Source organism: Cebus imitator, unplaced genomic scaffold, assembly GCF_001604975.1.
Source record: "Cebus imitator isolate Cc_AM_T3 unplaced genomic scaffold, Cebus_imitator-1.0 Scaffold6, whole genome shotgun sequence".
In the NCBI taxonomy this organism is placed as follows: Eukaryota; Metazoa; Chordata; class Mammalia; order Primates; family Cebidae; genus Cebus; species Cebus imitator.
The window spans coordinates 12,833,611-12,849,363 of NW_016107321.1; the positions used below are offsets into that span (position 1 = coordinate 12,833,611).

General features: G+C 35.9%; 1 protein-coding gene across 2 annotated transcripts in view; it reads right to left on the minus strand.

Moving 5' to 3' along the window:
- The window catches only part of ESR1 (estrogen receptor 1), a 383,841-nt gene that overhangs the window by 143,942 nt on the left and 224,146 nt on the right, over positions 1 to 15,753 (minus strand). For both annotated transcript variants that reach the window (XM_037742173.1, XM_017537594.2), the window contains one exon: positions 2,595 to 2,930. In XM_037742173.1, coding sequence (XP_037598101.1) covers positions 2,595 to 2,930 — 336 coding nt within the window. The remainder of the gene's footprint in view (positions 1 to 2,594; positions 2,931 to 15,753) is intronic.

Genomic DNA, 15,753 nt, shown 5'->3' on the forward strand with positions numbered 1-15,753 from the left:
TGAACTCCTGATCTCAGGCGATCCACCCGCCTCAGCCTCCCAAAGTGCTGGGATTACAGGTGTGAGTCACTGTGCCTGCCCTATTTCCTCTTTTTAAAAATTGCTCTTATCATTGTCATTCTCAAACTATTATCTCATAAATGTTACATTGCCTATATCAGATTTTCAGTGTGGGCTATGGTTTTTAAATAATAGATGGTATTTGGACATATATAAGATATAAATGCTTTTCAAAATGTCTCTTTGTCCATTTTTCTGAAAAGCTTGACAACTATCTATAGAGCTTTTGCAGAAGACTTTTTTCTTCCCTTATTTTTCATCTTTTTTAAAATTAGTGACTAATTTTATTTTGCTTGGTCAGACAAGTAGGCCTTTGATTTACAACAACTGCATTCCCATGGAACACACACACACACACACACACACACACAGAGTTTCATTTTCTGCCTTTATAATTCTTTTTTTTAAATGATGAAGTAAGAAGACATAGTTTATTAGTCTAAGGATTTTGGAATCATTCAGGTCTTTTAAACTAACATGATGCAGTTATAGAGTGGTTTTGTTATAGATCTTATTAGCATAAGTTTGCCTAGCTCTGGCTTTAATAATTGTATTTTAACAATTATTAGCCTATATATAATATTTCCTTTCCTTGGCTTCTCCACTTTATTCCCAAATTCAGAAAATTATTGATGTGAATTCTTCAACCACTGGTAATATATTTGAGCTTAATTCCAGTTGTTTCAAATGTTCTTTAATATTTTATTGTTAGAAAAATGTCATGATGGGAATCTACTGATACATAGGAAGATGTCTATACTTGAGTTCAGCAGTACTCCAGAGCTAATATTACCAAGATTTTATGAGGGAAAATATATGTTTGCAGGAAAATAAAAATTAACAGCAACCAAGAGTTGGTTCTCAAATATATGACCATTAGTTTCTTTCTTTGTTTCTCTTTCCCTAAAATATAAGAACAAGGCAATAACAAATATAAAGAAAAAACATAGCTACATTACAGTTAGATTCCAACAATTAACTTATAATGTGTCTGCTTCATATAAAAATGCTAAAATACGTAAGTGCTCAAGAAAACTTTTCATTCTGAAGATGACCAGGAATTTTTGTTTGCCAGCTCAACTGACACTGAAAACCTAAATTTGCCTGTTATTCTCCATGCTCCCTTGTAACCTAATAACCACCCAAACCACCAAAATGGTGGCCTCTAACAAGGTTGGGTTCTGGTACTGCTGGCTCCTTTTTCTACAGCCCATATGTTTATATGCTGATAGGTACAAATACATGTAAGATTCTTTGAAGCCAAACATAAGTTCACTTGGGCTGTAACACAGCAGTGACCCTTGAAATGCAAGTACCAAACTCCACATTCTTTTAGTTTCATACAAAACATTTCATGCTTCATAGGAAACAATTAACCGTATCTATTAAAAGAACCCAAATGAGAAAATGTCTAACTAAATCTATCACTCGTTTTATCTATAAGCCCAGAAAAAAAATTTAGCTTCCTCTTGCCTCAGTTCATCTACATTCGTTCCTGAATGGATACACTGGGGCAGGGAGTAAGTCATTTCCTAGTCTTGTTTCCACACACACTTGAGTTCTTCTCCCAGAGCAACAAGAATAATAGTCCAATTTTACCACAATACCACTTCTGAGAGAATCAACTAAAGGAACAAGGTGTCACTTCAGCCACTGTGTCTCTAAAAGTTTCTTTCAGGGATGAAACCTTAATTTATTTTTCCACTGTCTTTCTCTTTTTCCTAAAATATTAAGTATAAACCAGGTTGGATAAATAATTGGCATTCAGTAGATAACCTTATTATTATCTCTTTAATCCATAAAGATCTTTCTTAACTTTTTTTTTAAGACATGGTCTTGGTGACAGAGCTAGAGTGCAGCGGCACTCCATACAAACATGATTCACTGAAGCCTTGGTCTCCTGGGATCAAGCCATCCTCTACCCTCAGCTCCCCAGTAGCTGGGACCACAGGTGTGTGCTACTGCACCCAGCTAATTTTTAAAATCTTTTCTGTAGAGACAGGGTTTCAAAATGTTGCCCTGGCTGATCTCAAACTCCTGGGCTCAAGCAATCCTCCCACCTCAGCCCCCAAAAGTGCTAGGAGTACAGGCACGAGGTGTCACACCCAATCTTAAAAATCTTTTCAAGATAATGTTTTATTAATAATTGAGACGTTTTGAACAAAGGTCATTAATATTAAAAACTTTTGTAGATCATTTAGTGTTAAAAGTTTCTGCTACTGTGAACATATACTATTAAATAGTTTTATCATGTAGTGTCCACCCTAAATCTTTTTGGTGAATAGATGGTTAAAAATAAATTATGTCAACTTAAAAATTTTAGTCTCCTAGATTTTGATTTAAAAATATTCTTTTCTAACATCCAGGAAAATTACAGTGTGTTGATACTGAAAATGTACACATCTCCTGTAACCTTGAAACCAATTACATAACAAGTTATTGCTTGCTTCTTTTTCTCCTATATTTCTCCCAGGACATCACAACCACTTCTTGAAAAGCTATTAACTCTTAAAAGCTGAGTTTCACATTCTTACCTGGTACCCTCTTTGCCCAGTTGATCATGTGAACCAGCTCCCTGTCTGCCAGGTTGGTCAGTAAGCCCATCATCGAAGCCTCACTGAAGGGTCTGGTAGGATCGTACTCGGAATAGATTATGGGGGGCTCAGCATCCAACAAGGCACTGACCATCTGGTCGGCCGTCAGGGACAAGGCTGGGCTGTTCTTCTTAGAGTGTTTGATCATGAGCGGGCTTGGCCAAAGGTTGGCAGCTCTCATGTCTCCAGTGGACCCCACTTCATTCCTGCCCTCCCCATCATCTCTCTGGCGCTTGTGTTTCAACATTCTCCCTCCTCTTCGGTCTTTTCGTATCCCTAAAAACACAGGGGGAAAACAACCAATTAGTTTACTTTTTTCCCATGTAAACTTTTATACAAAACAATCTTCAAAGCTAACCATCTTTCATTATATTTGAATAAATACTCTTAAGCAAGGTGAGCTGGTAAGTGTTTCACAAGTGTCTCTCCAAGAGAAAAAGAAAAAGACTTTGATTTGTAGCAGTGGCCAGTGTTCATGGTGTAAATGCTGCCACCATCACAAATTTCAGGCCACTTGTCTGACATCAAGTGGCTTACCAAAATTGAACAGTAGGTGCTCGTGAGCCCAAACAAACTGACTCTGACACACCAGGTAGGGTTGTGTGTGTGTAACAGGTGTTATAACAAGAACAGAATTCTAATTAGTTATTCTTAAAATATGGTTTAGCATCAAAGACTACTTCTGCTAGTAATATTCTTTTAATAGTAAATTAAAAGGGAGTTTTTAAAACTATGTAGTCCAAGTAGACTTATTCATGGGCAAGAATAATTAAGAATGACTTGCTCATACGGTATATTTGAACAAACGTGTGACTGAAATATATATATATATATATATATATATATATATGTTATATATGTGTTTTTATATATAAATACATAATATATTAAATGACACTTTAAAAACATAGCGACACCATGAACTCTTCCCATTTGCTCAGTATTAAAATAAACCTTTCCCATGTAATAGTAAAAATTATAATAAAGATTATTATTACTAATATGCATTCAGCACTTACTACATATTTTAAGCATTTACATACACAGAAGCACTTTAGAACTAATTTAGTTCTTACAATAATCTTGTTAAGTTTGAGAAACCATTAGTGAAACTAACCAACTTGTACAAGATCATTCTCTATTAAGTATGATTCCATATTCCGGCTCTGAAAAGAAGTTTGCTTTAACAAGTTTCAGGACATTGTCTAGGTACTAACTTAACAAATTGAAGGACACCTAAAAGTAAAAGATGAGAACAGTGGCATCTGACCAGCCATTGTCCCTGGTCAGGCATTTCAACTTTCATTGCCAGATTTGCCAATGAGGTTATAATATCTGAATTAAGAGAGATGATGTTTCCACCATAATCTCAAGTCATCAGAGCACACCTGATGTATCACACTCATTGCTGGATCTGAAAATATAAGAAAAATCAGTCTATTCAAGTTACAGTAACTAGAAGCATAAGGAGACATGAAATCAGGTCATATAGTGAGCAAGTGAGGAACAAAGAAGGGTTAGCCTAGAGAAAGGAAAACACGGAGGAAGCAGGAGCACTGCCCTTAGATGGGTTGTTCTGCGTAAGACGGTTCAACTTGTTCTTTTTGAGGCTAAAATAGAAGCAGGGTGTGGAAACGTTTTAGTTAGTTACAGCTCAATGTAAAGAAGCAGTTTGTAACACTCAGAGCTAACAACAAAGATAGAAACTGCCATCATAGGAAATGATGAGGTGGATCGCTGTGGGTTTCCAAGAATAGTCTAGATGAGGACTTTCAAGGGATGTTCCCAAAGGGATTCCATTATCCAGAAAGCGTTTGCACTAGCTGACCTCCAGTAGACCCTCCAATGCTGAGATTGTACTGTATGACTTTACCATCTTCTATTTGAAATGTTAAAAAAAAAAAAAAGTAAGAGCAGGAGACTTATGGTAGAAATCAGGGAAAATATGTCAAAAGCAAAGAATTTTTTTAGATTCAGATTTCTCAGGAAATTCTGAGATCAGAGTTTTGAGAAGATGAGCTCTAACTTGTATTTACCAGCTTTGGGTGAGGACTAGGGTAAGAAAATGCCTGGTTCTTTGATATTAGTCAGTGTATTACCCAAATACTATTTATAATTCTACTCCACAAGTTTAGAAAGAAATTAAGAATGTGCTCAAGTCTTACAGGAAAGATGCAGCAGTGATTACAATCTTTTAATAGCAAATCTACATAAAGAAATAAAAGCAAGTGATTTGATTTAAAAAGAAATGATTAGAAGGTGATACTGTTTTTCCTAAGGTGAAATCAAGAGTTGCCAAATTATAACTACACACTGTATTTTACCTTTTAAAAATAAAGTATTAAAAAAAAAAAACTCCTTCCATAAATGTAATTTATCTTCCTTTAAAAAGATTCCAAAGATAAAGAAAACCACATAGGTTAATGAAACAAAACAAAATGAAGTATTACCACGCACTTTAAAAGGCTTTAGCAGTCATACTAAAGATAAGCTGATTTCCAACAGAAGAATTTTAGAATCAATTCAAAAATTGATATTGGTGGTTACCAAAAATATTATATCAAAGTATTTGTTCATTTAGTAAAACTCCATTCAATACTTACAATGTATATTCATGGAAGGTGCAGTGGTAAACAAATACAGATCATGTTACCCTCTATCAAGTTTTCAGCTTGGAGGGAGGAAGGCATTGATCAAAATTTATTCAGTACTTGTTGATAGAATTAATGAACGAATGAACTGCTGAAAGCACAATGGATGGGAGGAAGTGACTGTGGAAGAAGGAGACAAAGAAAACTTCTCTAAAAAGGATGTTACATTTAAATCAAATCATGATATGTCCCTTCTTGGAGGAATTTAGGAGTAGATTACTTAGATGGCTTAGTTGTAGTACTATGTAAAGAAGTAAGTTGAACCACCACACCCATTTACATCTCACAACTGTGTGTCTCAAGTTGTTCAACACAAGACACACAGGTTTGGGCTTTGGAACAACAAAATACAACTGAAAAGATGAGGAAACAGTTGACTATTTATAAAATCATCAAACAATCAAGTAAGTGAAAATAGATTCACTTAGCACTAACAAATATTTTCTTTAATATACTGATATGGTTTGGCTGTGTCCCCATCCAAACCTCATCTTGAATTTACCTACTTTAAATGGGGACTGTGGTAAGAAAATGCCTGGTTCTTCAGTATTAATCAGTGATTTATCCAAATACTATTTACACCTCTACTCTATAAATTTAGAAAGAAATTAAGAATGTGCTCAAGCCTTACTTGAAAGATGCAGCATAATCCCAACACGTTGTGGGAGGGACCCAGTGGGAGGTAATTGAATCATGGAGGCAGGTTTTTCCTGCGCTGTTCTCACGATAGTGAATAAGTCTCATGAGATCTGATGGTTTCATAAAGAGCAGTTCCCTTGCACATGCTCTCCTGCCTGCCGCCATGTAAGACGAACCCTTGCTTCTCCTTCACCTTCTGCCGTGATTGTGAGGCCTCCCCAGCCATGAGGAACTGTGAGCTCATTAAACCTATTTTTCTTTATAAATTACCCCGTCTCAGGTATTTCTTTATAGCAGTATGAAAATGGACTAATACATATACCCTAAATGTACTATACTTTTCGAATTCCAAATTCCCTACAAAATATACAAACAAAACAAAAACAAAAAATTATACATATTATATGGCCAACTGCATGTGATAGGATCCCAAGGGAATGGTTCAATGAAGAATGGATCATCTTCTACATGGGAGTAGTAATTTCACATATTATTGGTCATAAGATTGCAGGCATTTTACAGAAGTTCAAAAATATCTAACTAGAATTGAGTGGAAGAAGGTAAAAAAAGATCTGATTTCTATTTCAATTTTACCATAGGTCAAGTGAAAGCTACAGATCAGAAACAACAGGCTGTGTCACTATGGAACATATGGCTTACACTTAATTACACAGAGCAGTGGACCACAGGAGTGGCACGGATAATTGAAATTTAAAGATAGAGTTTGAAACTCATTCCCTGCTTCCTACCAAGACATTTTCTTGAATTGTCAGTAGAGCAGCAACATAGAGTAATATGGAATTTACTTAAGTTCATTCCCCAACTGCCTACCTTTGGCAACTCTCAGGGAAAAGTCAAAAGGCCAAACTACCAGTTCATAAGGCAGAAGGGAAACAAAAGAAACAGTTAGTTTAGGCCATGCAAATATTTTTGACAATCAAGAAGTTTATTTGCAGCAAACAACATGTTGGCTTGGAATGCCATACACACAAGGTACATTGCCATTCATACACAAGCATGCCCTTTTCCAGAATGGTTGAGCGATATATTCAACAGCACAATACAGGTGTTATGCCCTGGATAGCTGCTACTGTACATTCTCATTATCTCTCAAGTTATGTAACTGACTAGACAATATTTGCATCAAAGCAAATTTCTTTGTACCTTTTTAAAATTTTAACCTTAACAATTATTGAAGGATTTTTCTTTTTTAAAAAATTTATTTATTATACTTTAAGTTCTGGGGTGCATGTGCAGAACATGCAGGCTTGTTACATAGGTATACACATGCCATGGTGGTTTGCTGCATCCATCACCCTGTCATCTACATTAGGTATTTCTCCTAAGAAGGATTTTTCTAACAAGACCCACCTGTTTTATATAAGGGATTGAGATACCAAGCTCTCTTTCATCCTGTGGGCCCACTGTAAGTATGAAATGCCACCACCAGTTTGAATTTCAATTCCTTAGGTTAAAGCAACTCTAAATCCTCATCACATTGTTGTAAGGATTTAAAAAGGCTGAGTATACAATTTCCACTTAGTAGCAATCCATGTGGATTTGGATGATTCTAATCCACCCTAGGAAGTGCTAACTTAAGGGAATTCATTAAAGCAATAAACACAGGCAATAGGAATGAGGAAAGCGAGAGATGGTACGAAGGGCACTCTCTAGGGAAGGTGAGGCCTAAGGAGTCTCTTCAAAGTCACTTGGGAGCTAGGTGGAAAAGCAGTACGGGGGACAACTTGTGGCAAGGAGAAAGGAGCTAAAGACATAGCTGCTTAAACAATTATATCCTGGCCCTAAAATAAAAAGATCTGTCCTAATGAGTCAAATGCCTAATGAGGCATTTTCAAAGACTACCTCTAATTACTTCACAATTTGTTTAATCATCTGTTGTTTTTTTTTTTTTTCCTTCTTTAAATTCTTTGGCTTGGCTATTGCATCTCAGAAAAAGTTAACATATTGCCTTAATATTCATTAGTGATAGAATTCACTGGGTTATGCTTCTAATGCACTTCAATTTTTAAATTTTCTGTTATTGAAATGAGCTTTCCTCTTCTTAATATGCTATGCTTCTGGAAAAAAAAAAACTAGTATAATATCAGTAAAGCTATCCCTCCAGTTTCCCATGACTACTTTAATGTATTATTAAATATTTCAAACATTTGCATAATCACTGCCTTTCATTTCTCAATAATTCACAGGGTATTAAAAAGTGAGACAAAGAAATACACTAAGAGCTTTTGAATTCAACATGTTAAAGAAAACAGACGTGCTGATTAATTAAGAAATAAATAAAGACAATAACTAATAAAACTCGCTCCAGAAAGACTCCCCTGTATCAATTCTAACACTCTCCCTTCAAATACTATAAGGTAAGTACTGTCATTGCCCCCCATTTAATAGAAAAGAAAGAAGCTCAGATTAACTACCATGCTCAAGGTCATACCACAGGCAGCACAGGGGTTTGAATCGAGGTCTGTCTGCTTCCAAGGCCTCTGTACCACAATGTTATTGATTGTAAAGCATTGGTAAGACCATCATATCACGCTACATCATTACACTATGTAATTTGTATAATTATAGATTATTATTAGTGTTATCACAGCCTCTAAATGTGTCAGGTCAAGGAACTATAAATTATCTGGTTCACTTAAAGCTACTTATTGTTCTTTTCTTCTCTCCTTTCATATCTACAAACTCACCTTAACCTACTGAACATATCCTCATATGTCTCTGCCTATATCTTTGCTGTCTTTAAGTTTCCCTCCTAGTTCAAACGCTTATTCCTTCTTGCCTAGATCATTGCAACAGATTCTAATTTGTCACCTTGCCTATCTTCAGTCTTCCCTCCAGCCCAATTGACTGATCTTGCCTATCTTCAGTCTTCCTTTCAATCAATCCTTCAATGACTGCCTTACCCATCAGCAGGAAACTCTTGGCAGTTCCATGGGGCCACCAGAGGTGGTGCTGTTGAGGTTTCTGGTCATCTCATACCCCCATTTGCCTAAAGCAGCTATGCTTTTATATGTGTTTTTTATATTGGGATTAGGGAAATAACTGATTTTAGATAGGGTACCCTGGTTTTGTTTTACATTTTAAAAGATACTGATCTGAATAAAATCAAACTCTAAGATTCATGAATTTCCACAAATAGTCTCAAAGTACTTTTCAAACCTGTCTTTACAAATCTCCTCCAAAAATCTTTATTTTTTGTAAAACAAGGATGAGCCTGTGCCTCTTTTTATAATATTTTCCAACACCACCTTTGTCTTTTTCTATGCCTCCTCTTGTATTGGCCTTGAAAATCCAATTAATGCCCATTTCATCCATAGCGAATCTTGAACCCCACTCTAGTTTTGTGGCTCTCACTCCTCTGTTCTTGTAGTTTTTCTTTCCTGTACCATTCATTTGGCAACTGTGATGTGCTACCTTATACATATACTAACACCTAGGTTCCCCCCACTTGCTGTGGCCTGAAACTTCTCTCCAGGCTGGAAGCAATCAGAAAGCTCACCCCAATTTTTTCCCTTTCTCACCCTGCACTGATTGATGTCCAACGTTTAAAGACAACAGTGTCATGTCCAGTGTTTTGTCCAGTTTTTGTTTATTATATTTTCTGGTGGGATGGTAAATTTAGCCCTCTTTACTCAATCTTGGCCAGAAGCAGACGTTTCCGGTAACTTTTTGGTCATTTGTTTAACAAAATCCTTTAACATCGTCTTTTCTCATTAACCAACTACCAGTTTGAAATTCTTAGTTTCTTCTTCTAGAGTTTTGCTAGCATGGACCTTATTAGGATTTCCTTTTATTTCCCCATAAAGTCTAAGAACCAAAGACAATTTCAAACCCAACTGAGAAAAATTGGTGGGGTTGGGAGGCAGTGAAGATGATTTTTAGTAGGTAAAGGATGTCCAATTTACCACCTGCCCCCCAACTTGTCACACATGGCATGTTTGGGGGTCTCATTTCCTCAGAGCTGCTCTCCCCATGCCCTAACACTATGGTTCATTGCTTCCAAGCATCAAGTCCTGCCTTTCCCACCTCCTGACCATGAGAATATTTCCATCCATCTTCATTCATCTAATGATGCTCTCTGATACAGATTACAATGATTGGGAGACAAGGTTGTTGTCTATTCCTTTACAGTGGAACTTAGGAGTACAGCACAGTCCTGATGACCTCAGATAAGGGGTCACAATGCAAATATAACTCTCCCTTTATTAAATGGGATGATATACCCTATTGTAGAAGCAGGTTCCCAAGGCAAGTTGGAAAGGTTCTTCTGTTTCATGTTACATAATGAAAAAGGGAACAGATTGACTGATCTCTAGGATTTGAATACATCCCAAATAAGACTCCAGTTTCAGAATCTTCCAGAAATTCAGAATCACTAAGAAGTTCAGAATCACCTAAAGTTACAGAAATTTAGAAAAGCTGATGACCAAGGAGAGATTTCATTCTCTTTTGGAGTACATTTAAGTGAGCCGTTCTTTGTAGGGCATTGTTTGAAAACTATTGAAAACTGTAATGAATTAACTAACTGATGTAATACTTATTTGTTAATACTTGGTTTCCCAGCATCTTAGTCACCTTTCTACATTTGGCAAATTCCCTGGTACGTGAATTGGTGGGTGTCAGGACTCACCTTCCATCACAAAATCTACAAGGCAATTACTGATGTCTGTGTCTCTAGACTCTAAGGTAAAGGTAGGTGACCCGGGCCCTACCTGCGGCCTGCTCCCCTGTGACTGTGACGTCTGGACAGAGAACGATTCAGTCTGCTGTCCTGTGGTGAATCTGCTGCCCAGGAGTCAAGGTCATGACTGCTGCCAGGCTGCCCCCAAGGCATCACAATGGTGAAATGCTGGCTGCCATGCTGTTTTCCAAGTCTGGTTCTTCATCTCTCACATTAAATCTGTGATCTAACCAAAATTACTTCAATAATTTCTTTCGTGCTGACGTGAGAACCAGTTTGTCTTGCTTGTGATCAGTAATAATAACAAACTAACATTTATTGAGCATTTGCCATATCCCAAGTGCTCATCTAAGCTCCTGACTACGCTACATCATGTAATTTTCAAAGCCACAATATAATGTAAGTGCTATTAGCATTCCTTTCTACAGCCAAGGAAACTGACACATGAAGCTGGGGTTTGAACCCAGGCAGACTAATTTCAGAGCCCATAATCTTAATTACCATGGCATAACTGCCTGGGAAAACACTGACTGGCACAATTTGTAGAAACCCACATGCACTGGTAATCAATATAAATGTGTTCTGTGTTTACATATGGGGCTCTAGAATCCTTAGAGGGCAAACAATTATATAAGCCAGTGCCTCTATTGATCCATTATGGATATGATCATGATTCTGTAATTCCTGGAATAATCAGCTATAATATTTCTTATTAGAGATTTCAAATTGCACACATCCTGGTCTAGAAATTCTTTTTTAAAAATAATTTTCTTGTTTTTTCCCTGATGCTTTTATTTTTGAAAATTATTTACCTATTAATAGATTATAGTGCTTGAATATCAGATGTAGTAAAATAGGGTATTATTCTACACATGGAGCAGATAGGCTAAAACTGCTATCTCCTACCAAAATTAGCTCTCAAAGTCATCTTCATCACGATTTTTCAAAGGTATGACAACTGGTCGAGAATGGTTAAAAAAGTCCCTAAGGAATAGAAGAATGTTGTTATCACTCATGTAAAATGTACACATGCTTATACACTTTGAAGCAGCTTTCATTTTATTCATTCACTTAATACAACAAAGTTATTCAGAATCAGGCACTGCTCTGGAGCAAAAAGACAAATCCCTACCCTTGCAACATCATATTTTTGTGAGGAAGATGGGCAATAAACAAATAAATATATAATGTCTGGTAATGATAAGTGCTAGGGGAAAAAAACAAAGTGTAAAGCAGGTGGAGAGAGTGTTTAGGTCAGGGAGCATTTCTCTGAGCTGCAGAAACCAGAGTGAAGTGAGGAGGGTGAATGAACAATACATGAATGCTGGCAGCAAAAGGAAATGGACTCAACAATTTCTAGTAAGAGCCAAAGACCAGGGAGGTTCTAGCAGCATAAGCAAGGAAAAAGTAAGACAAGGGAGGCCAATCCCACAGGGCTAAGGTGAGAGCTTTGCATTGTACTCTGAAAGAGATGAGAAGCCACTGCCTTCCACAGAGCAGAGGAGTGCCAATGATAGAGTTTATAGTTTTGAAAATATTACTCTGCGTCTTCTTGGAGGAACTCAATAAGCAAAAGTTACAAAATAAGTTAGGAAGACATTGTAGTTGACAAGGAAACAGGGGGCTTTTATTAAGGTGATTTAAAAAATGGTGAGAAGTGTCTGAGTTCAATTTATTTTGAAAATAAAGTCAACAAGACATGCTGATGGATTGGATATGGAATGTGAGGAAAGAGATAAACAATAGTGATTAAGAGTGTGAGGGCTCTAATGGAAAAAAGAAGACAACATACAATAAAAGATGGTTAATATAAACAGAAAGATGGACATTTTAAGAAAACAAAAGCAAATGCTAGAAATGTAAAAATGATATAACAGAAATGAAGAATGTCTTTGAGGACTAATCAATGGATTCAATGTGGCTAAGGAAAGAATCAATGAGCTGGAAGATAAATCAACAGAAACATCCCAAACTAAAATTTAAAGAATCAAAAGAATGAAAATGCAAAAGGTATAACAAACATATTCATAATTGGAATACCAGAAAGAAAAAAAGGAAAGGAGAAGTAGAAATATTTGAGGTAATAATGACTAAGAACTTTTCAAACTTAATGACAGACACCAAACCACAGATCCAGGAAGCTCAGAGAATATCAAGAAGATAAATACATGCCACTCCTTCCAAAGAAAACATGACACCTAGGCATATTGTATTCAAACTGTAGAAAACCAAAGACAAGGAGAAAATCTTGAAAACGCCAGAGCTGGGGCAGGGAAACACCCACCTATAGAGAACAGAATGAATTACAACAGACTTCTCTTCAGAAACCATACATTAGCAAAGAAAGCAAAGTAAAATATATATAAAATGTTGAAAAAAAGTGACCAATCTAGAATTCTAGGTCCAGGGAAATTATCCCTCAAAAGTAAAGAAAAGGTTAAAATACAATCAGACAAAAATTTGGAGAATTCATCCCCAGTAGACTTGCCCTACAGAATATGTTAAAAGATGTTCTTCAAGCAAGAGGAAGGTATTATAAATCAGAAACTTGGATCTACATAAAGCATGGAAGATAATCAGAGAATGTGTAAATTAGGGTAAAAGAAATCCTTTCTAAATTCTTAATTGATGTGAACAATAACTGCCTATTTGAAATCATAGTAGTAACAATGTATAGGTGATTATAGTATATAAGTAAGTGCGATGTGACAGCTATGTCACAAGGACAGTAGGGAGGAATTGGGAATACTGTTATAATATCCCTATATTTCATATAAAGAGGAACACTGTTATTTGAAAGTGTATTTGGAATAGTTAAAAATGTAACCTGTGAACTTCAGGGGAATCACTACAAAAATTCTTTAAAGAAGTATGGTCCATACTCTAGGAGAAAAGATTAAATGGTATTATATAATTTGCTCAAATAAAACTATGGAGGGCCAAAAAAGAAGCTTCTGGCAACAAATATGAAACAGTTAACAAATATAGGTTTAATTCAAATATATCAATACTTGCTTTAAATATAAATTGTTTAAATACAACAACCAAAAGATGGAAATTCTCAAATTGATTTTTTTAAAAAAAAAAAACAAACTATACATTGCCTACAATAAGTCCCATTTATTTATTTATTTGTTTATTTATTTATTTAAATTCTCCTGCCTCAGCTTCCTGAGTAGCTGGGACTACAGGTGGCTGGCTCCAAGCCCAGCTAATTTATTTTTTATTTATTTATTTTTTATTTTACTTTACATTCTAGGATACATGTGCAGAATGTGCAAGTTTGTTACATAGGTATGCATGCCATGGTGGTTTGCTGCACCTATTAACCTACCATGTAGGTTTTAAGCCCTTCATGCAAAATACTTTATTTGGTATTTGTCCTAATAAAACCCCCCACTTTAAATATAATGTCTCTGACATATTAAAAGTAAAGAAATGAAGAAAGATACACCATCCTAACATTAATAAAAATAAAGCTGGCATGACTATATTAATTTCATGCAAAGCAGACTACAAAAGAAGGAAAAGTGTCAAGGATAAAGATAATGATAAAGAGACTGATTGTCTAAGATGATATAACAATAGTAAATATGTGTATACCTAACAAAAGTGAACCAAAACACATGAAGGAAAATGGTTGAAACTAAAAGGGGAAATAGATAAGCCCAAACAATTATTATATTTAGAACCCTCACCATTTTGCTGTCAGTAAGTCCTAGTGCAAGCAGGTAGAAAATTAATACAGATGTAGTTGGCTTAAACAGTATGATTAATCAACATGATCTAATTGATATTTATAGAATACTCCATCAAACCACAACTATAATACACATTCTTCTCAAGCTCTGATGGAATACATGCCAAGATCCACCAAACTCTGGGTCACAAAACACCCCTAACAAATTTAAAAGAATAGAAATTGTACAAAGTAGGCTCTCACATCAAATTGGAAATAAATTAGAAATCAATAACAGAAAGATAGCTGAAAATTTCCCAAATATTTAGAGATGAAACAAGACACTTTTAAAGAATGTATGAGTCAAAGAGAAAGTCTCAAAAGAAATTGTAAACTATTTTTAACTGAATGAAAATAAAAATAGAACATCAAAATTTGTAGGATGCAGGAAAAGCAGTGCTTAGAAAAAAACTCATAGCATTAAGTAAATATGTTAGAGAGAAAAAAATTATATAATATCAATAACAACCTAAGCCACCACCTCAGGAAACTAGAGAAGAAAAAAACTAGATAAGCCTAAAGCAAGCAGAAGAGAAAGAATAATACAGACAGTTCCCAACTTAAGATGGTTTGGCTTATTTTTTAACTTAACAATGGGTGCAAAAGCAATATGCATTTAGCAGAAACTGTACTTAGAATTTTCAATTTAGATCTTCTCCTGTGCTAGCAATATGTGGGACAATACTGTCACTTAATGCTGGGCAGCAGTAGCAAGCCACAGCTCTCAGTCAGCTATGTGATCATCAGGATAAACCATCAATACTCTATAGTGTGTTATAGCCAGATCATTTTGCTCAACTGTAGGCTAACACATGTGTTCTGAGCACATTTAAGGGAGGCTAGGCTAAGCAACAGCATTCAGTAGGTTAGGTGCATTACATGCATTTTTGACTTACGATATTTTTTCAAATTGCAGTGGATTTATTGGGATACAACCCCATTATAAGGAGCATCTGAAATTAGAGCAGAAACCAATAAAATTGAAAACAGAAACATAATATATAAATTCAGTGAAACAAAAACCAGTTCTTTTAAAAGATCAGTAAAATTGATAAACTTCTATTCAGGCTAATTAAGAAGAAGAAGCTGGGCACAGTAGCTCATAACTGTAACCCCAGCATTTTGGGAGGCCAAGGCGGGCAGAGCACTTGAGGCCAGGAGTTGATAACCAACCTGGCCAACATGGCAAAACCTCATCTCTACTAAAAATACAAAAATAATTAGCCAGGTGTACTGGAGCATGCCTGTAATACTAGCTACTCGGGAGGCTGAGACATGAGAATCACTTGAACCCAAGAGGCAGAGGTTGCAGTAAGCCAAGATCACACCATTGCACTCTAGCCTGGCTGGCAGAGCAAGACTCTGGCA